Raw genomic sequence first — 23,523 nt, forward strand, 5'->3', positions numbered from 1 at the left:
GGGTGAAACTGTACTACACCAGAGTGGACAGCAATCATTTTCCATTAATAGCACCACCTCAAGCCAATATTCATAAATGGGTTTATTGTAAATTGCCTCAAACTGTTACCACTTATTCAGTTTTTAGTTCGATGTTAAATTTACTGATATATCTAATTGTTTTGAACTGTTAGCCTATCTAAAAGACTGACCATAAAGCTTTCAGAAATTAGTTACGATAGTTATTTCAGAAATATGGCAGGATTATTTATAGGGTCAGTGTCCTATTTAGAAGTATATAAGAAGTATATTGTCCTGTTCAGTACATAGGAAGTAGTAGTACTAATGTAATCAAAGAACATAGCTGTCATATTAATATTAGATTTTCTAGGAACCTGTTACCTGGGGCAGTCTGGCTGTTCTGCCAGCTTCAATAGAAGAAAAGACCAGATTTTTGTGCTGCTTTTGGATGTTCAAGAACAAACAGTAGGGGACGTTTCATATACAGGCTACCATATGAGATGTTATTGTTACAGAAAGTGTTGAATTTGATGTATAACAATAAGTTCATCATTCTCTTAAGCTATCATAGCTTTCATGTCCGCTCTGCTTTTCCCTCAGCACCCCAAATTATTTACTATTATTTGTTTCAATGATGTGATGATTTTTTTATTCATTATTTCCAAAATAACAAAAAAATAGTTTTCCAATTACAAAGGATTTTTTTTTTTATGTAACCAAGTGTCATATTTTATAAATACATTTTTGACGGTTGTAACACACTAAACTACTTGAAAAAGGTGGTAAACTCAGTGTGTTATGAATATTTTCATTAATTCACACACATGCATTAGGAGGTTAACTTAGCCTGTCCGACATGGCGGCCGGTGACGTATGCCTGCGGGTGAACATGTTTCTATGGTAACGACGGCAGCGCCCCAAGAGACGTGATATAACTGTGAACGGAAGCTAGCGCGACCTGTACTTCTGGTGTACATTTTATTTATTTATTTATGTTGTTCTTTTTATTCGAGAATTGTCGTTAGAGATTATAAATATAAAGGTTATATAAAATACTGGGCTGTTTCTAAAACACACATCAGATGTGAGTTTGTTTTTTATTCAACAGACAAAAATTCAGTGCGAGGCATTTACTTTGAAAACGCTACCAGGAAATCTCTTGACATTGTGACATTTGTCGGGATTCACGTGGCACAGGCCGACACAGATAAATGAATTGGGTACAATCCCGTCCACAGTCCTGTATGTCCCCGTGTACCCCTCCCAGGAGTTGTCTTTCAAGTTTATGTTTACAGCAGCAGCAACAGCCCAGTTCACGTCTGTTTGCTTGTCACACACGTGCAAAAAACAAACAAACAAAATGCACAATTTGGTTCCATGTACTGTGATATTTTGTTGCGAATGATGTCTAAAGCATGAGAGTATTGCTGCGCTAGCTATGATAAATCCTGCAGACTCCACAGTTCATTTCCCTCACATTGTCCGGCCGCACACCCGATGGGAGGGACTAAGAGCACACATCACCTACCAAGAGCACACGAGCCACCCTGCTGGAAAACAGGTTGGAATAGGGCGAAGGATTATTTTTAGCCTGAATGTATATTTTATCGCCTTTGCCCGGTATGTGGAGTATCTGTGCCTGCTGAGTCGTGGCTTGACCTGACAGTAAGTACCCCACTTTTCAGGCCTGAGGTGGAGGCACGTTTCTCTCCTCTGGCTGTGCTGTCGATTTAAGACGGTCCAGCTGCAGATGTGACCGAGGCTCGATAACAAACATCAAACAGTAAGATCCCGTCCTGGGGTGTATGTTACGCGTTACCCCAGGTCTGGAAAACGAAAGTGTAGTTTCTCTGCGGAATGTGGAGCTGTAGGAAAACGGAGGAAGGGTGGAGACGACCAAACTTAGCTTTGATCATTTTCCGACTCCGTAGCGACGTAGTTGTCATATGTTTCAAAAGACTTTACAGCTGAAGCCTGTTGTAAGTTTAAAAACACTCAGTCTTAACCTGATTGAGCAATAGCACTCCACGCAGATGTCAGAAATCCCACCAACTCACTGAGAAGTGAATAATAATGCGAGTTTTTTCTCAGATGTTTTCATAAGTAACATGGTTCGTGGTTAAGACACGTTAAAATAATAAAAATAAAAGACTGACACTGGGTCAGCAATGTGGAAAAGTGTCTTTTATAGAGATCAGAAAATATCTAGTTAGTACAGGGGTTGACTCAGCACTGTTCTTGTGGTCATGTAGGAATTTTTGACGATTGTTCACATCCTGTCATTTCTTTCTGCACTTAACACAGTCTGTGAATTACAGTAGATTCCCGGTCTAGAAGTTTGGGCACAGCTTCTCATCGTTTGGTTGTTTTATTTCTACATTTTAGATTAATAGTGGCCTATACCAGTACTATGAAGTGACATGCGAAATTATGTAGGAAGCAAAAAGCCCAGGAGAAGACTAAAGGCTTCCTGCAAGGGGATAAGTTCATTAGAGCCACCAGCCTCAGGAACCACCCATTAGTGACAGTTCAGATTAGGGCCCAGACTGTGTGAAGCAGCCCTTCATGATGCAGTTCTGTGTACTTTGGGCTGATGAATCCAAATTTGACATTTTGAGAAAAAGCTCAGCATATGTAGGAACTCCTTTAGGACTTTTGGAAAACTGTTCCAGGTGACTACCCCGCGAATCTGGAGTGAAAGAAACTTGGAGATGTGCATTTGCCTGATCAGAATAAGATTATGTGCAGGTATGTGGTACTGTAGGTCAAGTCACAGGACCCATAAAAAATGAATAACATCGAGTTTTAAGATGGTTATAGACACGGAAACATAATCACCTATAGAACAGAAGGCTTTTCGGTTTTTTTTGTTGTTACAGGGTAGCTTTACGAAGACGTGACACTATGTCAACAAGGTGTCCCTTTTTTTGTTAAAATCACTATGAGTCACCACGCCGACATTTCCATATGCTACATATACATAGGTGCTTTGTACCTGTCCGTCACTGCTGCCCACAGCATTTAGTGGTAACTGATCCAGTGTTGTCTTTTTGAGATGTTAACAATGTCTGGCTTGGCTTTCAGTAAGAGCACGCCAGTCTGGCTCATGTTGTAGAGGACCCTGAGTGAGGATAGCGTTACAGCAAACCTGAGTAAATAGTACAGACAAAGGTTCACCCCAACAAGCCAAAAACAAAGAAAAGCACAGACTCCTCTGCCTTTAATATCAAATGTTAAAATGTTTATGGATCATCACAGTCTGCTGTAGATTGATTGCAGTTATACCTTTGTTTATTTAGTGTTCAGTTTTCTCATGAAAGCCAGTGTATCAATCATAATGTATGCTTTAGTGGCAGGTCTAAGCTAGCTTTTCATCTGTCAGTGAAGAGTGAACCGAGGGGGAAAAAGCTGTTCCCGATGTTGACAGTACTCAACTGACAATAGGTGTTGTTTTGCCAACATATCTGTCTCAACAAACGGTTGAAAGTGATTCATGACTGAATGCTCCCCCGAAAAAGCTGCAGAATTATAAGTGGGAAAAATGTAAAAAGTGAAACTACAGCTGTGAGCAAATGTTGCAATGTTAAAATGGTTTTTGTGGCAATCAAAATAAATCTTGTTCCTCTCTTGGTAACCATAGCAACATCTGGTGAAGACTGACATTAATGAGAATCCATCCAGTTCTTCACCAGATCATGGAAATATTAGCTCAGATGTTGTGCCAACATCATATAGAACTGGAAAGATACACACACAATAAAAGACTTGATTCCAATACGGTATTTCCTATGAATGAAATCATAACAATAAATAGAGAACAAAACATCTATTTTTTTCTAATTATGTAATTTTCACAGCAGAGACCCATAATAAAACTATGGCTGTACTATACTGTACTACTAATAACTTCACATCTCAAATAGTTTGTCTAACCAGTAGCTGATTTCCATAGCGATATTGAGTTTTATTACTTTTTACAAGATAATGCACCGCTATTAAAAACAAACTTGTTTTAATGTATTGCATGGTGATGAGCAATGGTTGTTTTATTGCTGTCATTAATGATTTGGTGTTTGTTTTTATTGCCTCTCTTCAGATTTTTGAGATGCTGCCAATAGCCTTGACTAGCACAGTACAGCTATCTTGACACTGCTCAATATTACCTTTACTTTTACCTGCGTTTTATTTTTCAGTCTCATGTGTAGTTTCCTGCATATATCCGGCATATATCCGGCAGATACGAAGTGGCTCTTTTTTTCGAATGTACCATAAAGTTGGTTGGTTTTTCTGGTTAGTTGACATATTTGTGATTCTTTTTCTTTACAAGACAGGCCTGTTCTGTGGAGTACAAGGGAAGTAATTTGGCAAAGTTTAAACAGTAGATGTTATTAGAATGACAACATGCCACGTTAAGATCAGCAATAATGTGGCAGCAAAAAAAGTCAACACAGTATGTGCAAACAAGGCTTTACATTTGTAAACAACAATAGTTTGAGGAGTTTGTATTTTGAAGGAATCAAAATCATAATTGACGTTTTAACAACATAATCTGTTCTTATATGTCTAACCGTCATTTCAACACACCCTCTTCGTACTCGTTCCTAAGGAAAGATTATGAGCCATTCAAAACACCCTCCCACACAATATGCACACACCCTTTTCACTCACTGGTCACTGTCCTAGACTTCTCATATGTCTCATTGTTGATGACCCGATTAACAGGTAAACACTCCAAGACACCTGCATAAAGGCTCTGTCTTTGACCTTGTAACTCTGCTTTGCCTAATATTACACTGCATGTGGTTGACTGGTGTAATACTAAATTACTTCCTGTGTGATCATAGTTTAGATTCACTTTACGATCCTGTGTGCTCTGTTAGATAACCTCACGAATTCTTCTGCTTTTTCAAAAATGTAAACCACATGGTAGACATGGTAGACATATGACATGGTAGACATATGTGTTTCTCTTGTTTGGTGTGATCTGCTAATGCTATGGCTGTTGTTGCTGCGTTATTGCCTTTAGTACAGTTGCTGTTGCTTATAAAATTATTTATGTTCCTTGTATTGCTGTTGCTTTTGCAAACACTACTGCTGCACTACACTACTGCTCATGCTAATAATACAGTGCTGTCCATGCTGTAAGCAGATATCAAAGGGATGTACTTTTATCTTACTTCAGGCCTCTAATTTGTTCAAGTTCTAGATAATTATGTCAAAAAATAAACTCATTATTTTCCTTATTGAAAAACTGAAACCAGTTTATTGTTTATTTGTTGAGTTACTGAAATATAAATCTCCCTTTTCTTGTCTTTACAGCAGGCCAGCTGGCACTTGCAGCAGCTGTGCTATGGGGAGTCCAGAGGATGTGATTGAGCCAGTGGCTCATAGCTCCGCAGCAGTAAACCTTGGTAGAAGGCGTTTTTCACATGATATCCACAATCTAAGTCCAGATGAGATAGATGGCCTCTTATCCAGCAGTGGTAAGAAAAACTGTCTTTTTTAAAAATACATTGATATTAAGTCTGATCTGCCCACAGAGAAACTGTAGCAACAGCATCAGAAGAATTTCCTTAAAATGTTCTAATATTCCAAACCACAGGGGGGCGTCCTTTCCTGGTGGTGCATCGTCTTCCAGAAATAAAGGAGGCAGATGTCCCTTATTTAATGTCTGGTGTCCCTATTACATGCAAAGTGGACAATACAGAGAAATACACTACGCGCTCTAAGGTACATTGATGTTATTCTGTATGGGCATTCATTAGTCATGTTTTGTTTTGTTTTGGTGGTTGATAAAAGATTACAGTATATTTATAGAAAGCCTTAAATAACCTTTAGTAACTCAAATGCATCTTTGAGTAGTCATTCTCTTCATCTTCATCAAAATCAGTTTCTACTATTTAACCTATAGACCAGAGTGTAATCATCTCTAACTGCTGATTTCAATGTTATTTTCAGTATTTGCTGAAAACAAACCTAAGTTAAATCTGACCTGTTTTCCCATAATGACATTATCATATCAAATCATTTAGAGTAGTAAAACTGCACATTACACTTTATTACTAAACATGTGAGTGGGTTGTTTTAAGTAATCCCAGGCAGCTTTCCCTATATTGTGTAAATGTTGAAGTATTTTTTAGGTGTTTGAACTTTGACCGGTGTGTTTTGGGTCAGGCGGCTCAGCTGTTGTATTAGTTTGCTGTTAATCAGCCCGAGACATGCTGGAAATGATATGATGAATTGCTTCATATTTATTGCAGACATAATGTTAGGGTTAAACTGATGAGTGTAGTGTTGATTGGTGATTGGATTGATTAGTTATCAGAAGATCACTGTGTGATTGTGACATATATCAGTTTGAATCCATTCTCCCTAAATTTCAATCCTATACTTCTGCATAGGTATTTACAGTATAATAAAAAGCACAAGATGTCTAATGGGACGTGGCTACGTATCCAAGCATTTTTTAACTAAAAATACTGCTAAGAACAGCTGAATCAGCCCGGTTCCCTGTTCTTCCTGTGTCTCAGTTTCTATAGTCCAAAAACAGACATGTCAGAGGAAACTCTAAAATGTCCCAGTGTGACTGTATTTGAAACATATTCACCATGTTCATGAAACTATGTACACTAACCTTCAAAGGTTTGACAACACCCCCATTTTCCCATTTCTTACTGAAGTTTATGCAGTTTAGTGTAGGCCTACTCTGAAAAATAAAGCATATGACAAACACTTGGACATAAAAATCTGCCTTTTTAAAATCATAATGACAACTGCAATCACTAGAGATAATATCTGGCCACTTTCCTTATAAAGAAAAGTTTTCTGCATGTTCATTTATAGCTTTTAAAAATAGCCAGCATTTCTCAGCTTGTGCCAGGCAGGGGTATTTAAAGTCATGAGCACAGCTGTAGAACATCTGGACACACCCATGGCATTCTCTCTACAGCAGACATCAAATATTATTCGGAAAGTTCTTCCCAACACTGTTGTAGACGTTCCCACAAATGTGTTGCACTTGCAGGTTGTTTTGCTTCCACCATTCTGTCCAGTTCATCCCAAACCAGCTCGATGGGGTTTAAGTCTGGGTTTGCCAGACCTCATTCCAAGTTTCCAAGTGTCTTTTGATGGTGTAGGAAACTGTCCTCACTGACCTTAGTGTTCTTATAAGGGTTATGATGGTCTGTCTGTCTTCCTTTGTTCATTACATTTTTCTCATCATTATGAGAACAATATACTATTTGCCACAGAACAGTATTATCCAAATGTTTCATAAGAGGGTGTACTAACACAATCTGTTCCAACACTGCTTTTCTGCAGACAGAGAGTGATCAACAAAGGTTGTAGGAAAAGCTGCAGAAATTGTTTGCACCAGCTCTCAAGGCTTCATTTACTGTTACTGCTGCAGAACAGCTCTAAGTTGTTAACCTGTTTTTTTTTGTATAAAAGTACATTATTTTTTGATTTTTGTAACCTAAACCCTTTTTTCACCTCTGGCAGTTTACTATTTACCTTTGTACCATTTCAGGTTATTCACTGGGATTAAACAGCTTAAATTTCAATATAAAATGGAAAAATGGAGGTGTTTTAAAACCTTTGTCTGGTAGTGTGTATGAAGTAAAACTGAACAGTATGTTACGCAAACTGTTCAGTTTACATGTCTATTATATGTGTACGAGCTACATTACTATTCAACTTTAATTTACTGTGGTTACTATGTACAGTTTGCAGAGTGCAGTTGATAACTATAATTAGCACTTTGGGTGTGTTAACCTCCAAATAAGTGGTTTAGAGATAAACTTGCCTGTCTGTCTAATCTCTTGTGGTTTTTTCACATTACACATTGGGCTGACTCAGTGGCTGCTGACATTAGAGTTCAAATCTCAGCAACAGAATCTGTGAGGGAAATGTTACTATGACCGATAAGAAGGAACAGCAAAAATGATAAAAATTAAGGTTTATTCAAAGTCATTTGTAATTTTTTTTTTTCAGCATAATGCTTACTGTTCATCATTGTAATAATGTCCATCCAGGTCCGTGTAGGCACCCTGTACACGGTGCGGCTAACACACGGCCAGTTCCACTGGACAGTGAAGAGGAAGTACAAGCACTTCCAGGAGCTGGATCGAGACCTTTACAAGCACAAAATGATGGTTAACCTGTTGCCTCTGGGAAGGTTGGTGTTCCAGTGTGTTGGTTTTAAATTGTACAAATGACCTGCAGTCAAAACCTGAGTTATGGGTTGCCTTCAGTTTTTAATGTCAGATTTCTCAAGCACTATTCAGAATATTCAAATTTCTCTCAAAGATATGCAAAGGAGAGGCAGCAACTGAGAGCTATGTCAGAGAGCCTGCCCAGCCTTCATGGGACTGAACGGAGCAGAAGGACCTCTAGCAAAATGGTATTACACACACCAATCAGACAATGCCCTCTAAATTACACATACACACACATATGCTTTAAAAATTGACTTTAAATAGAGAAGATCTGAGTTCTAGTAACTACATATTAAGAGGAAAAAAAAACAAGCTTTTTGCTGAGTTGATTCTTACATATTCTGTTAATCACAAAAAAATGGTACTTTTATAGAAGTGCCATGGTTTTGTTTTTTAAATTTAAGTTTTCATTGCAGTCATTTATTGTAATAATAGTTATTATATCAAATTATATCATAAGTTTGTTGTAAAAACCAAACAAAAACATGTCATTTTATAAGGTTTATACAGTCTCAGGGAATCCCATTGACTCCTGGTCTGAGCTGCATTGCGAAACTGAATTACTGTAACCTCCTCCTCTATTGCAGAAATACCTTGAAGAGTACCTTAATGATCTACTGGAGAACACATTCTGTAAGAATGACCAGAGCATGGTAATTACATTGAATGCAAACATACTGTATATAAGACATTTACCTGTACAAAGTGGATGCCATGCAGCTTGATGGCTCTCGTTTGTTTTTCAGCTGGAATTTCTGTCCGTCGGTGCTCTCTCCTTTGTCACTGATCTGGGACCCAAAGGCTTGTAAGCAAACCCTGTTGAGTGTATTAGATACAGGGACAATGGAAAAATGACACAGTGCATGATAGAGATTTTTTTTTTTTTTTTTTTGACATCTGTCAAATTGTCTCAGGGAGGGGCCCATCTTCAAGAGGTCGGGCGGTCACCGGATCCAAGGCCTGAACTGCATCGGCCATCATCAGATCTGTTTCCGCTGGTCACACCGCTGGCTGGTGGTGAAAGACTCCTTCCTGATGTATATGAACCGAGATTTTGGCTGCATCAATTTTGTGTTGCTCTTTGACCCTGAGTTCAAAGTGAAAGTAGGCCGGGCTTACACAGACACTAAATACGGAGTCTGCATTGAGAACTTCACTCGGTAGGTCAGCTGTGTCTGTGTACGTACTGAGGATTACAGTGCATGCCTGGGGTCCTGTTGTGGCCGTGACACGTGCACCGTTTGTTTATTTTTCTTCAGGAGTCTGATCATCAAATGCAGCAGCTATAGACAGTCGCATTGGTGGAGTCATGAAATCAACCAGCTGGCAGAATCCAGTGATTTTCTCAAAGTGCAGCGGTTTGAGGGGTTTGCACCACCACGGGAGAAGGCACTCACTAAATGGTCAGATACTGTGCAAAGTCTCTTGAAATTTACTATCATCTGTTGTCAGATTTTGTTCTCATTTGACAAGCGTTTGCGGTTTGTTGGTATTGTTTGAAGGTATGTGAATGGAAGTGGCTACTTTGCAGACTTGGCTGATGCTCTTGAGCAAGCTAAGGAGGAAATCTTCATCACAGATTGGTGGTATGTGTCACCAAGATCTGAAGAGCTGTAGTTTTACCAAACAAAATGTTGTGCCATTAAAATATTTCAAATTAAGAGCATTATGTGTCTTTTCTCTCAGGCTCAGCCCTGAAGTGTTCCTGAAAAGACCAGCAACTGATAAATACTGGCGCCTAGATGAGATACTCAAACGCAAAGCAGTAAGATTCCTCACGTCTCATCTCGTTCCCTTCTTTCTAATTTTATATTTTTTGTACTTTCATAATGGCATCTCCTCTCTTTGAAATGCTTTCTACAGGAACAAGGAGTCAAAGTGTGTATTCTGCTTTACAAAGAGGTGGAACTAGCACTTGGCATCAATAGTGACCACAGCAAGAGGACTCTAATGAATATGCACCCCAACATCAAGGTCTGGCATGTGTCTGCAGAATTTGATATAAAGATGTCTGAACAGTTACAGCAGTTAAAAGAAACCACGTATCTTGCTTTAAAGTCAGTTTTCTCCCTTTGACATACATCAGGTAATGAGACACCCTGACCATGTGGCAGCTGTGGTGTTCCTGTGGGCCCATCATGAAAAAATGGTGGCCATTGACCAAACAGTAGCCTTTGTGGGAGGGGTTGACCTGGCGTTTGGGAGATGGGATGACAGCCATTATCGGCTAACCGACCTGGGTTTGAGACAGGCATCAAACAGTGTAACTGAGGAGGTGCCAAAGGGAGATACACTGGTAAGAACATTTTAAAAACTGTCTTTCCAGCTAGTTGATTGCATTTGATCAAGCCTGTATATGTTTACAGTAATTCATATGTCTTTTAGTATGTTATAAACCCTGCAGAAACATATGGATGTCTCTGTTAAACAGGATAATGTTGTGGCTGAAAGTCCAAAACCATCTGAACCAAATAAGCAAGCGAAGCGGCACCCTGATGATCTGACTGGCAACACTAAGCTGTGGCTTGGCAAAGACTACAGCAACTTTATCAGGAAGGACTGGGTCCAACTGGACAGACCATTTGAAGGTACATTATCTAAATCTCCATCAGGCTCCATCCCTGTGAGCACAGAGCTGAACAGACTGCTTTTCATATTTTTACAGATAACATCGACCGTACTCAAGTTCCTCGCATGCCATGGCGTGATCTGTCTACAGCTATTCATGGCAGAGCTGCCAGGGATGTAGCCCGCCACTTTATTCAGCGCTGGAACTTCACCAAGGTCAGACTCAGAGTTCTGTCTTTTGGCTATGTAGGTTTTATTGTCATCATTTTTTCTAAATATCATTTGGTTAGCATAATAACATTATGAACATCACCATCATTTTAGAGAATGGGAGATTATTGCTCTGCTGGAATTAGCTTTATAAACAATTAAACTCTTGTACATTTCTGTAGGAAAGGTTAACAAGAAGAACAAAAAAGTCAGGCCTTATTAATTTGTTTCATCTTCTCTAGATCTTCAAAAACAAGTACAAGGATGAATTCTACCCTTACCTTCTTCCCAAGTCTCGCTGTACTGCTGACTCCCTCTCATTTACTGTGCCTGGGTCCAAAAAGGCTAAAGTGCAGGTATTTCTGCACACATGCTCATCAAACATCATGTAACTATTTGTGCCTCACCTGTGCAAAGATTTCATTAGAGAAAAGAAAAATGTGTTCAAAATATGTGAATCTAAAAATAAGTTAATGATGGACGAATTGCATGCTATGGGATTTACCAGAGTATTAATCTTTTATCTGGTGTCTGTATCTGTTTTTGAAATGATGACAAATCAAGTCACATCACCAGGTGAAGCCTTCAGGCTCACATTCAGTCTCCTATACAGACACTGTTCCCAAGTGATGTTGGTATTTCAGATGAAAACTCTCTCTAGCTGTATCACTGCTGCAGACCAGTGGCAAGTTGTAAACAAGTTTGCCAAGGATTGTAGCGTCCACCAGAGAATCACAACAGCTTCACATTAGAGCCAGTGTTCTGCACAGAAAATTGACCATGTGTCATTTAAATGTATTATTATTTAATTCATGGAAATACAGAGAACTACTATTTGCAATAAAGTGCTTACAGTCTGGGTTAATGTACATGTGTCACATTCGTCACATCTTCCACTGGGGAAAGTAAAGGGACCTTTCATTAATAAATTCCAATATTTTGCATTTAGAAAAGTGCTGCTGGTCATCTCCATATTCATCTAGAGAATTCCATCAAATTACTGTCATTATCCTATTGAAACAAAACCACTGCCAAGAAGCTTGAAGGCGCCTGTTGGTTTCTACTCAGCCTTTTAAGTCGAATCTATCAGGAAATCAAGTGGGTTATTTACAGTGTAACAAAGAGACACTGTTCTAGATTCTGAAATTCAGCTCAAGGATTCAGTTTTTTTTTTGTTTTTTTTTTTTTGTTGTGGTGACAGATGGTCGAGTAACAGTGAAGCCTGTGGAACAAATTCTCTTCCAACATGTTTATCCTGTTCAATAAAGCCAGAGAAAATAAATACACTGCCAAAGACAGGGAAGGGGAACAAGAGTAAACATCTTATTTTCAACAGGCTTCCTGGGAAATGTCATCCAGATTTTGAGACACACCATTAACAACACAACTGGCATGAAATTTAGGCTGTCATCCTCATTCCTAATCTAATATTAAAATATAGCTAACAAGACTTCACGAGGGAACTTTGTAAAGATGTCTTAATCAGTGTTGTCCACTAGAGGATACACTAAATCCAAAACAAGCTAACAAAAATAGACCTGACATATTAGCTAATAAAATTAAATTACATTTTAAACAGCGAAGGAAATAGTCTCTGCTACATGTAAAAAAACATTTATTCTCTTATATGCATAACTATTCTAACTCAAAATTATTTTCTACAGTTTTATTTTCTTACTCTGTTGTGGGTTGTAACCCTAACCCTCAATCCCCATTATGTTCAATTTTCCAACCAGGCTTGGTTTCTCCCGTGTTCAGGTTTCAGGTGAGGCGTGTTAGAGCTTCAAATGGTCTGCTCCCTTTTGTTGTGCTTTGTTAAAGCTGCATCCTCCAAACTAAACCTGTATGTAAGTTGGGTGGAAATTGATGCAAAGAGCAAGATCAATACATTGTGAATATAGAAAACTATAAAAATGAACGCAACAGTTTCAGTTTTCACTTATGCTTAGTAATATGTGTCGAAAATCATCTTAAGCTTATTTGTCATGCACCAGTACTTCAGTGTTTGCATTTATTTTGGTGACACCAAGTGAAGACAAGGATACCATGTCTTACAGCTTATCTTAGGGTAAAGCCACTTTGGCATAGGTAAGAATACTCATGTCCAGAAATGTGAGATATTTAGTTTTTCCATGTCATTTCTCAAGGTGTTACGCTCTGTTGATCGATGGTCAGCTGGAACCTGTGAGAACTCGATTCAGAAAGCCTACATCCACGCCATTGAGAACAGCGAGCATTATATCTACATTGAGGTAATGCGGGCACACCTCACATCCTTATATACCTGAATGATATTAACTGTTTATTATGTATGGCTCCTAGTAATTTACATAGTAATTTATAGCACATTTAAATAAATCAAATTTTGTGCATTTGATAGTTGCTGATCCACGTCTGTACCGTTTGTACTGTACGTTGGCCTTCTCTTATTAATGAAGTGTCAGCATGTGATCGTTACTTATTTATATGCCATTTGACAGATTAGTTTCACATCACTGAGAAGATCTGTGGTCAATGTGGGTCTAATCATGAGGTGTCGTTAGTTTGAATGTAGTCGTAACTCATCCCCCTCTCTGCCAGCTACCTACCTGTTTTAGCCTTCACCTCATACTGAGCCACCATCTGCCTTTTCTCTGCCCTTAGAACCAGTTCTTCATCAGCTGTGCCGATGGGAAGAACGTTCACAATGGGATTGGTGACGCAATTGTGAACCGAATCCTACGAGCACACAGGTGTGGTTTGAGTGTATTTAGCAAGAGTTTGTATGTATGTGCGCACTTCATTCATGTTGTATATACACTACTGGTCAAAAGCTTGTGTACAAAAAAAAAAAATGTACGTTTATACAAAAAGACCTTTTCCGAGGAAGAAGTAACAGGTTAACAACTTAGAGCTGTTTTGCAGCAGTGAAATTAAATGAAGCCTCGAAAGCTGGTGCAAACAATTTCTACAACTTTTGTTGATTTGTTGATTCCATGCTTTTTTGTCATGTCCAATACTTTATTTGTTGTTTATTTGAACAGGCCTACACTGAGACATTAGACTTCAGGAAATTTCAACAAAAAGCGTTAAAATTGAGGTGTTCTCAAATTTTTGACTGGTAGTGTAGACATTTTTAAAAGCATCTTTCCATGCAATCTGTGGTCAAGCTGGATTATATTGTGTTAAACAAAGCAGAGAAACTCATTAGTTAAAATTAATTGTATTATATAACAGCAGGTTTAACTAACTAATCAATTATAAAATTCAATATAAATACAAATTAATCGAATGTATAGTCTACTTGTGTTGATGTTTAAATAGTACAATGTACATGACATGTAGACATTGTGTTTTACTTGCAGAGAGCAGAAGAAGTACAGAGTGTTTGTGGTGATTCCTTTGCTTCCTGGATTTGAAGGAGACATCAGTGCAGGAGGTGGAAATGCCATCCAGGCTATTTTGCACTTCACATACAGGTAAGAGCCTTTTCCTCTGATTAGCATTCTGCACTCAGCACATAGATCTTATATAGATATAAGAGACCAAGCACTATGACCTAAAATAACCAAAACAAAACAACCTTTGAATTTTCATCAGTCAAATATGTTTTCAGCTATGTGAAGTTGTATTTTATATTCATTGGTTCTATGTATTTGAGAAGGGCAGCACAGTGGATAAGTGGTTAGCACTGTTGCCTCACAGCAAGAAGGTCCTGGGTTCGTAACCCAGCCTTTCTGTGTGGAGTTTGCATGCTCTCCCTGTGCTTGTGTGGGTTTTCTCCAGGTACTCTGGTTTCCTCCCACAGTCCAAAAACATGTATGTCAGGTTGATTGGTGACTCTAAATTCCCCATAGGAGTGAGTGTGAGTGTGTGAGGTTGTTTGTCTCTATGTGGCCCTGTGATGGACTGGTGACCTGTCCAGGGTGTACCCCTGCCTTTCACCCAAAGAGAGCTGGGATAGGCTCCGGCAGATCCCTGTGACCCTGGTTAGGAATAAGTGGGAATAGATAATGGATGGATGGATGAATGTGTTTGAGATCATTTCATATGTGTATTGCTGAAAAACTAAACATTATAACCACCATGGAGGTAGGATTAATTGCAGGAAAGTTGTCAAAGGCTACACTGGCAAACAGAATTTATGAAATTCCCATTTCTTTGGCTGCTATGTAATATAAGACATGTCATTGATATGGTAAGAAGTACAGTAATTGTACAGTAATTGTTTTTTTTTTCCAATGCAATTTTCACTCTAAAATTGTTTTAATAGCATGAGGCTGTGGTTTCTATCAAAGATAAGTACAACTGGAAAGAAGCTTACAGCTTTCTGTTTTATTACAGCTTTGCTGTTTATTGAGTGCTTTATTAAATTAAAGCTGCATTAGGTGATAATGCATCAAGAGCCTAGTCAGACTTTTGTTACTGCCAGGGTGGAGCCAGGGCAGCATTATCACTCTTTGCATTAATCCATCCAATTTACACAGATGTGAATGTGAATTATTGTTTTCTTACTTGTTTTAAGTGTGTGTTATATTTTCCTTCTCTGTAATTGCTTAATTTGAATGGATTTCTATGTCCTAGGACCATGTGCCGAGGGGAGCACTCCATTCTGACAAGACTTGGTGAAGGTTAGTGTTGTGTCACTGCTGCTTCTGTTTCAACTGAAAAACCCACCTGACATCAAATACCACCAGTTTCCTCTCTAACATGTATCTTTCTTTCTCCTCTTGTTCCTCCTTTAAACTGAAGCTACTCGTACTAGGTATCTGCTCACCCATCTTCATTTTTCATCCCTGACTTGTTGATCTTTTTTTCATATTCATTTAAAAAGGCCCATGTACCTCTATGAGTTTGTTTAAATCATCACTTCAATGTATTTTTATATGACATCTAGTGAATGATGTGTTTCTTAATTGTCCCGCAAGTTGAGGAAAAGTGGATAGAGTACATCACATTCTGCGGCCTGAGAACACACTCCGAGCTCTCGCAGTCGCTGGTCACAGAGCTTATCTATGTTCACAGCAAGACCCTCATTGCTGATGACCGCTGCTACATCATTGGTGAGTCAACACCAGCATTAAAAGACAGATTATTGTTTTGACCTTGTCTCTATGACAAGTAATATCCTTCCACAAACCTCACACATCCCTGCTGGCTGTTTTTACATTTAGGAAACTACACTGTAGGTTAGTCAGTACATTTTAGCTGTGGCTTCAAAACTGGAAGATATGACTGCAGTAAAATTAAAGAATGTGCAAGCGAACAACTACATGAATATGAAAGATTAGGAGAAATAACAAGAGCAGTATAGATAATGAAAGCAGCACAAATGGGTAAGGATGTTATTTTGAGATCAGTCACCGTTTCGGTCAGTATTTCACCAGTTTTAAAATGCATGCATGTAATCCAGCATTCATTTTATCTTATGGGTTGTCACCTCACTGATTACTGTTTACTTGTCTATAATACTGTATTGGACCTGTATTAAGTTACTGCTAGTGAAACCAAACATCTCCAACTGGTCACAGAAATGTAAATTAAAAGCATTCAACCTATGAATGTGTATTTCAGCATATATGAGCACTTGCTTGCCTATGAATGTTTGTACTTTCTACCTGTGTTCCAGGATCAGCCAACATCAATGACCGCAGTATGCTGGGCAATAGGGACAGTGAGCTGGCAGTGTTTGTGGAAGATGAAGAGCGAGTCCCATCCATCATGGGGGGGCAGGAGTACCAGGCAGGACCCCTCACACTCGCTCTGCGTAAAGAGTGTTTCAGGTCAGGACAAAAAAGTTAACATATATATATTACCTGTTTGTCCATCATGACAACATTAAGACTAGCACAAATTTTTGTTTGTTTTTGGTTCAAAAGAAGATCATCTCACATATTGGGGCAAAAAGTAATACATCTTCTTGTGAAGGATCTAAAATGTTTAAACCATATTGTGACATTAACAGTACATTAACAGACCCTTTGTGTTGTTTAAATGTAGTGTGTTTGCTGAACCTTTGGCTGCAATTTCCTTTCCCTACCAGTGTTCTTGTTGGAGCTTCTTCAGACCCCAGTATCAATATTGATGATCCAATTAGTGACGAGTTCTTCTTCTTGGTCTGGAATGCTTCTGCTAAACTGAACGCCACCATTTATGACAAGGTATGAATGAAACCATAATGATCTATCCTAAATCATGACATTCCTGATTCCTTACAGCAACACTGTGTATTTTCGTCTTCTTACCTCTCCTTTGTTCCCATTGGCTGGCCTGTGCTGCGGTTCTGCTGTGATACAGGTGTTTAAATGCCTGCCCCACAACATTGTCCACAACACGCGAGAGCTAAAGGAGTACTCCAACAAGGAGCGCCTTTGTGACACAGATCCTGAGCAGGCCAGAGAGGAGTTGAAGGCCATCCGAGGGCTGCTGGTCCACTTCCCCCTGAAGTTCCTGTGTGAGGAGAACCTGCTGCCTCCACGGGCCACTAAAGAGGGCATGGCTCCTGTAGAGCTGTGGACATGACCGCAGCTCAGACCAGATCAGACCACTACATAACTGCTAGAGGGCTGCTGTGCCACAGGCTCCTCCTTTCAGAAACTGCTCACCTACATTTCTGCACAGTACACTTAAGTACTTACAACACTGGCACTTCATCACATTAACATGATTTATCAGTGAATCTGTGATATTTATACTATGTTTTTGACTGACAATGGTCATATTTGAACATAATGAAATGTAGATTTTAGGATGATTGATAACCCGTAATAGATCACTCTGTACTGGCTGTACTAACCTGTACAGTTTGTTCTTGATGGCAGTGTCTGCTTCCTGACTTGTGCAGGGCTGGTAGTGGTGCAAAATACAAACAAATGAATGTATGAGTCAGAAGAGGAGGATTGTGAGGTTGGATTGGAAATCAAGTATCTCACATGATCTGGAACTATAATGTACATTTATTGGTGCAAGGCTTTTGGATGGGTGGGTGGCTGCATGTCTCTCTCTCTTTCACTCTCACTCTCTCCCTCTGAGGCTTCGCCTCTCACTGCAGTGCCAGCAAATCTGTCGGAACATTTGTGGTTGTTATGGTGACGGCTATAAAGAGATGACTGGATTGTAGCCGAAATAAAGACTGGATAGGACAGAAAAGGGAGAGTACTAATAACAATTATAACCTACTAGTGTGCTGGAAAATAGAAAGTAAGATACTGAAAGTGGAAGCAAACACATTTTAATATTTTTGGATACATGAATTAGGTATAAGGAATAAGCAGGTATAGATGAGGGATGGATGAATTAGGTAGAGAAACTATGATAGGAAAAGATATAGAACAAACGAATTAAAGCATACTAGGTTGATGTACCTTTGTCATGCTTTTTAAGAGTCATCAGTCAAGTGAATTATTATTTCACCATGTTTTCAGCAGCCCAGAACAGAACGTTCCAATATCCTTGGTTTGTAAAATGCTGCATGACCAGTGTTTTTTTTTTTTTTTTTAAATGGTTTCACATTATATTACACATTTACTTACAGAAGGTGCATTGCATTTAGTCGTAACACTGTAAATGAGTAATGAAATGGTTTTTGTTCATGGTGTGACTTCCATAGATTTAGCATCATCAGCAAGAATATTAGGTTTTCTTTATTAGAAAATCATGCTTTTTAGTCTCTTGAAACCAGCTGATTTCCTTTGCTGAGCAATGAGGAACTATTGACCAAGTGTTTCCTTTATGTCACCACTGCATGAGCAGTGTTAAAAGTTTAACTGAAGCCAAGCACATCTGTCATTTTGTAGTGGAGCTCAGTGATGATCCAAGGTCAAAATGACAATCTGTCTTCGAATGAGATTGTGTTGGTGTTGACTCACCTGTGATATAGGCTAGAGAGACACGCTTGTTATTGGAAGGTTGCTGGTTTGTTCCCTGGACCGGCAGGATTATATCTGGGTGGGAAAAGTTAAAAAAGCAGTACTTATCGCTCCCTCAACATCATCACTATAGTGCACTTAAACAAGGCCCTTAATCAAACAGCTCCAGTTGACCGCTCTGCTCCATGAGCAGCAGGTCAGACTGTGGTTGTACTTCTGAGTGTGAATGTGTCTAACTGTTTGAATGTAATCAGGGCATTCCTATAAAAGAAGAATTGTCTCTCACTGAAACCACCCTGAATAAATAACAGTAAAAAAGGCCAGACCTTTTTAAAACATGTTTATGAAGCAACTAAAGGGGACATTTTGTTTATATATTTATATAATACCTGTTGGGAGGTATTACTGTTGCACATTACAGTGTGTTAACTGATGATATTGAGTGATGGATTGATGTGGATAATCCAGTTTGTTCAAAAAGTGGTTGAATCCATGACAGAGCCAGTGAAATTGTACAGAAGGCTTTCGAAACCAGCACACAAGACAACACTATCTATGTGGTTACAACTTGTGTGTAAATGTGACAGACAAAGTTGGCTTGATTGACATGAAGCACCTTTCACAGAGGAGCCAGTAAAACCATCTGTGTTTAGAAATGGTGCATTGCTGACTTCAGAAACATTGACACATTCCTTTGGAAGAGATTGAAAAGCCGCTATAGGCTTTTGCACACTAGAAGCTGGGTATTTGTTAGGCTTTCTTAGAAAGCACAAAATGGTTGTCACGAGTGGTATTTGTTTAAAGATTCTATAGAAGTGCCTATAATATACTTAGAAGTGACCTTATACTGTTTCTAACATGATTTTGTTTTTGTATTTAACTCCTAGCCAGCATTACCAATACAGGATGGAGATATTACTTGTTAACTTTTTAACTGATTCTTGTTATTCCTAACAGTCACTATGTGAAGACCTTCATGTATGTCTGTCTAATCTGTAGATATAGTTGTAATGAGTGACATATAGACCACTAACACTCAGACGAGTAGAGAGATAATAAATATCACTTAATTGTTGAAGTACAGTAATGAACTACGTGTACTTTAGGTATTCCTTTTGTTTAATCAATAAACTTGTTTTTATGAAATTTCAAAAAGACAGTGATTTACTTTGATTTAAAAAAAAATGCTCTTAACTTCCACAAAAAGTGCATTTTCTATGGTGATAATGAAATGTTCGATATATAACACAGGTTATTACCATAACCTCTGTTTTTAATGATGTGCCAGATTGCTGTCTTGGAGTACAGCTTTACAAATGAATCATGTTTTACTGCAAAGCATTGCATGATGGAGACAGGTTGGGCCTGATCAATTGAAACTCTAAAGAGCAAAATAAAGAGCAGGAAAACTGTAAATACCAGGGATGTCACATTGCAGCGTGTTGGTTTGTTATTTAGCATAATTTAACTTTGATTTAACTCAATTCTGAGGTGTGTTGAGGGACCAGGAGGGTCAGAGCTGAAGAGATATGTCAGAAGAAGACCTGCTCAAAGAAAAATAGGTAGCGTGGGTTGAGTTCCTCTGTATAATTTCAGCTGGTTTGTCCCTGATGCAGCTCCGTAGCCATCCAGGAGAAGAAAACACTTGAGGAGTGTTTAGTGCAGCCAATCGCCAGTCCAAGCCCGAAAGACTACAGCGAAGCTGGGAGAGGAAGGGAGGGCGGACTCGGGAAGCAAAACATGGCGAAATATCAAGTTTGGCTGTTATTCACAGTTTGAAGCTGCCTCGTATCTCGCAGTGTTGGACTACAGCTGGTTCACAACATTTGGACGGTGGAGAACCAAAGTAACGCTCAACTTTGAAGCACCGAGGGGCCCCGTTTACAAGCATTACGGTGGCTGGCGAGAACACAGTGCCTGCCTGTGCTTCCACCGGAACATTGGCAGTGCTAGGCGCGACTGTCAACACAGAAAATGGATGAAGAAGGAAAGTTTATTCTGGAAAAGACCATTTAGCCTGCTAGCTTAGCCACGTTAGCCAGCTAGTTAACGTTAGATCGATCGCGCGCACCTGACTCGTATTCGGATTACCGCGCGCCCCGGCCGGGAACGAGGACAATAAAAGTCGTGATAACAAGTTTGACAACTGCTGGCGCAAAGAGTCGCATTTACAAGCCAGGCCATCATCTTTCGTCTTATCCTGGAAGAGATATTCTGACAGGAGGACTGTTTAGGGCTGCTGGTGACAGGTTGAGTCTCGGTTCTGGTGCGGTACGGACGGACCCGGACGCCATCACATCAGACGTTGCGTTCTCCTTAAAAACAACCATTGCGTTGCCGAGCCCTAAATGTTTTTTTTGTTTGTTTTTTTAAATACTTGATCAGCACAGAGACCTGCCTGGTAGTTTTTTTTTTTAAATTTATTTATTTTTCCTGCGACACGCGTCGTCTTATCCCATGTATCATTAGCTGGGATGGTTTACAGCAGCACAGACGCGGAGTCTTGTCAAAATGAACGCAGCAAGGTGTTCAACAACAGTGGAGGTGCACCGCAGTGAAGACCTGACAGTTGTTAGTACGGTGCCGATGACCGGGTAACGGTGACATTAACAGTTTGTTGAACCCTCTTATTTGAAGTTGAATGTGTTTTTAGCACAAATTTGCAGCCCGGCACTGTCTGTAAAACAACTGCGGGTAACATCCAGCTCTCGGCCAGAGTTGACGTGAGCTAGCCAGCTGGGTGCGTCTGTTGCAGCGCTATCTGCGATGTGTTTGCTAATCTAAGTCAGACCGTGTTGTTCAGCGAACTGAACAGGCCGTTTGCTGTGTTTGCTGAAGCGCTTTGCAGCCTGTTTAAGCAGCCGCTTAAAATCCCTCAAGTACTGTTTGTCAATATAACTGGCTAACTTGTTAGCTAGCGCTGTAAGTTTGGGCAGCTATGTCTGAAAACGCCCCCACACGAAGCCTGGATGACATAGACCTCGCGGCTCTGAGGGTGAGTATTGTTTTTAAAGACAAGTGTGCTGTACTTTTTTTTCATGTCAAACGATGGCAGACCGACTCATTAGACGTTGTGTCAGTTTGCGTCTGACACATGCACGACCATTTTACACCCACGCAACAAAGTTAAGGTGGAATAAACATCCATTGGCCTGGTACTGCTGTAGGCACAGTGTCACAGATTTCAATCAGATATATTTAATGATTTATCTCCTTCATAAACAATTCAAATATTCAACCCTGACAACTTCGTGATTAGTATGGTAATTAAAGGAAACACACTAATCATGGCTGTTTCTGTCTGCAGGACTAAATCACACATCATTTGATCATTAAATGATTACATTTTTTATTTTCAGCTGCGAATTATAACCTCTGCGGTATAAACAGCATCTATTTTATTAAAGTCATTGTTGTTTTGGAGGTTCTTCATTTTCAGGGCCTGACCATGATGCCAAGCTCAATGGTAAATCCTCAAATCAGACCATGTCCTTGTGAGTTTTGGATCTGGTCTTTCTGGCTTGGGTTAGTTTACTTGGATTCACTGGCAATATTCGAGTACTGTACCTTTCCAAAATACCAAATATCAAACATTGACATGTTTTGTTTTGTTTTTTTGTTTTTTTTTGTTCTGTGGTCCAACCTGAAGGCCCTACTTTTTTGACCACCATTCTCTAACCTGAGCATCACTTTGCCTGGCAAGAAATGAAAGTCTTTTTTTTTTTAAAAAAAAAAAAAAACCTGCCCACCATTTTTTCTATTGGATGACAAATCCTCTTGTGCAGTGTGGAGTTTTTGAATTAAGATCTCTGTTCTAATACCCTATTGATATTTTGCTCTGTCACAATGAAAGGGGTGTCGGATATCATTTTTGCAGCAATAAATCGTTTTTAGACAGTCCTATTACCGTTATAAAAAATGTTTTATGCATTCAATCACTTGTTTTTTGAAAAGATAGGTTATAGCTTCATCACCCCCAACAAGCTATGCATCTTAAATATAACCATAGTGTTTACATTTATATTTAATAAAAAAATAAACACTACTGAATTTCCTCTTGGGGATTAATAAAGCTTGTTTTACCTTATCTTATCTAAGAACTGAAATTAGAGGTACAAAATGTGCCAATGATGAAACATCAGAACATCCAAGATGATATTCAAGAGGAAAAGCCATTTTAGAGGGTTTCCTCTACTCACTGTAATTGTCAGGCGGTTCTGCAGCACTTTGGTGTAGCTTTGTAGGTTTATGGAGCTTAACAGAGGATCAGAGGTAGTTTATCCAAATCGTGGCTTGTTTGTTCCAGTGTTGTTGCTTTCTCTGATTTGAATTAGGTCTTGAATTAGACTTTTTTTCAAAACTATAGTACATTGTTAGAAATGACCCAGTTCTTTATTTAAAAATATGTATGGAATTTAAATATGAGAAATTTCTCATTTTATCTGGGTTTATAATATAGTTTTGAATGGAAGTACCACTGTGTCATTGATTTTATTGAATTGTCAGTCTCAGTCAAATCTGTGTTGTGCTCTGAGTATTTTCAGTGGCTTTCTGAGAAACTAGTGCAATTTGTGGCCTGGTTTTAGAAAATGAATTGGAGTGATGTTTGAATATAGCAATGCGTTGGAAACAGATATGGCATATTACTTATATACTTTTTTAAATACACTATACTGTACCCA

At 39.0% G+C, this 23,523-nt stretch overlaps 2 protein-coding genes across 7 annotated transcripts in view; both read left to right on the forward strand.

The window, feature by feature from the left end:
• Nucleotides 1-1,499: 1,499 nt before the first annotated feature.
• pld2 (phospholipase D2) lies at nt 1,500-17,538 on the forward strand. 3 transcript variants are annotated; one of them, XM_026328955.1, is made up of 24 exons: nt 1,500-1,665; nt 5,320-5,483; nt 5,603-5,730; nt 8,034-8,176; nt 8,308-8,401; nt 8,804-8,869; nt 8,963-9,021; nt 9,131-9,376; nt 9,476-9,619; nt 9,719-9,802; nt 9,903-9,981; nt 10,080-10,190; nt 10,303-10,512; nt 10,648-10,804; nt 10,882-11,000; nt 11,237-11,350; nt 13,142-13,246; nt 13,638-13,726; nt 14,339-14,452; nt 15,558-15,604; nt 15,902-16,036; nt 16,603-16,756; nt 17,017-17,134; nt 17,271-17,538. In XM_026328955.1, the coding sequence occupies exons 2-24, from the start codon at nt 5,351-5,353 to the stop codon at nt 17,493-17,495; spliced, it is 2,874 nt and encodes a 957-aa protein (XP_026184740.1). In that variant the 5' UTR covers nt 1,500-1,665; nt 5,320-5,350; the 3' UTR covers nt 17,496-17,538. The 3 variants fall into 3 exon arrangements, with proteins under 3 accessions (XP_026184740.1, XP_026184741.1, XP_033181443.1); XM_026328956.1 differs by having other exon boundaries at nt 1,542-1,561; XM_033325552.1 differs by having other exon boundaries at nt 1,662-1,783.
• A 2,901-nt stretch (nt 17,539-20,439) lies between these two features.
• mink1 (misshapen-like kinase 1) overlaps nt 20,440-23,523 on the forward strand; it is a 33,077-nt gene continuing 29,993 nt past the window's right edge. For 2 of the 4 annotated variants that reach the window (XM_026328951.1, XM_026328953.1), the window contains exon 1: nt 20,440-21,836. In XM_026328951.1, the coding sequence (XP_026184736.1) occupies nt 21,780-21,836 (57 nt within the window). In that variant the 5' untranslated portion in view covers nt 20,440-21,779. The remainder of the gene's footprint in view (nt 21,837-23,523) is intronic. The other 2 variants (XM_026328952.2, XM_026328954.1) reach the window with 1 other exon arrangement.

This window comes from Mastacembelus armatus, chromosome 14 (genome assembly GCF_900324485.2).
Source record: "Mastacembelus armatus chromosome 14, fMasArm1.2, whole genome shotgun sequence".
NCBI lineage: Eukaryota > Metazoa > Chordata > Actinopteri > Synbranchiformes > Mastacembelidae > Mastacembelus > Mastacembelus armatus.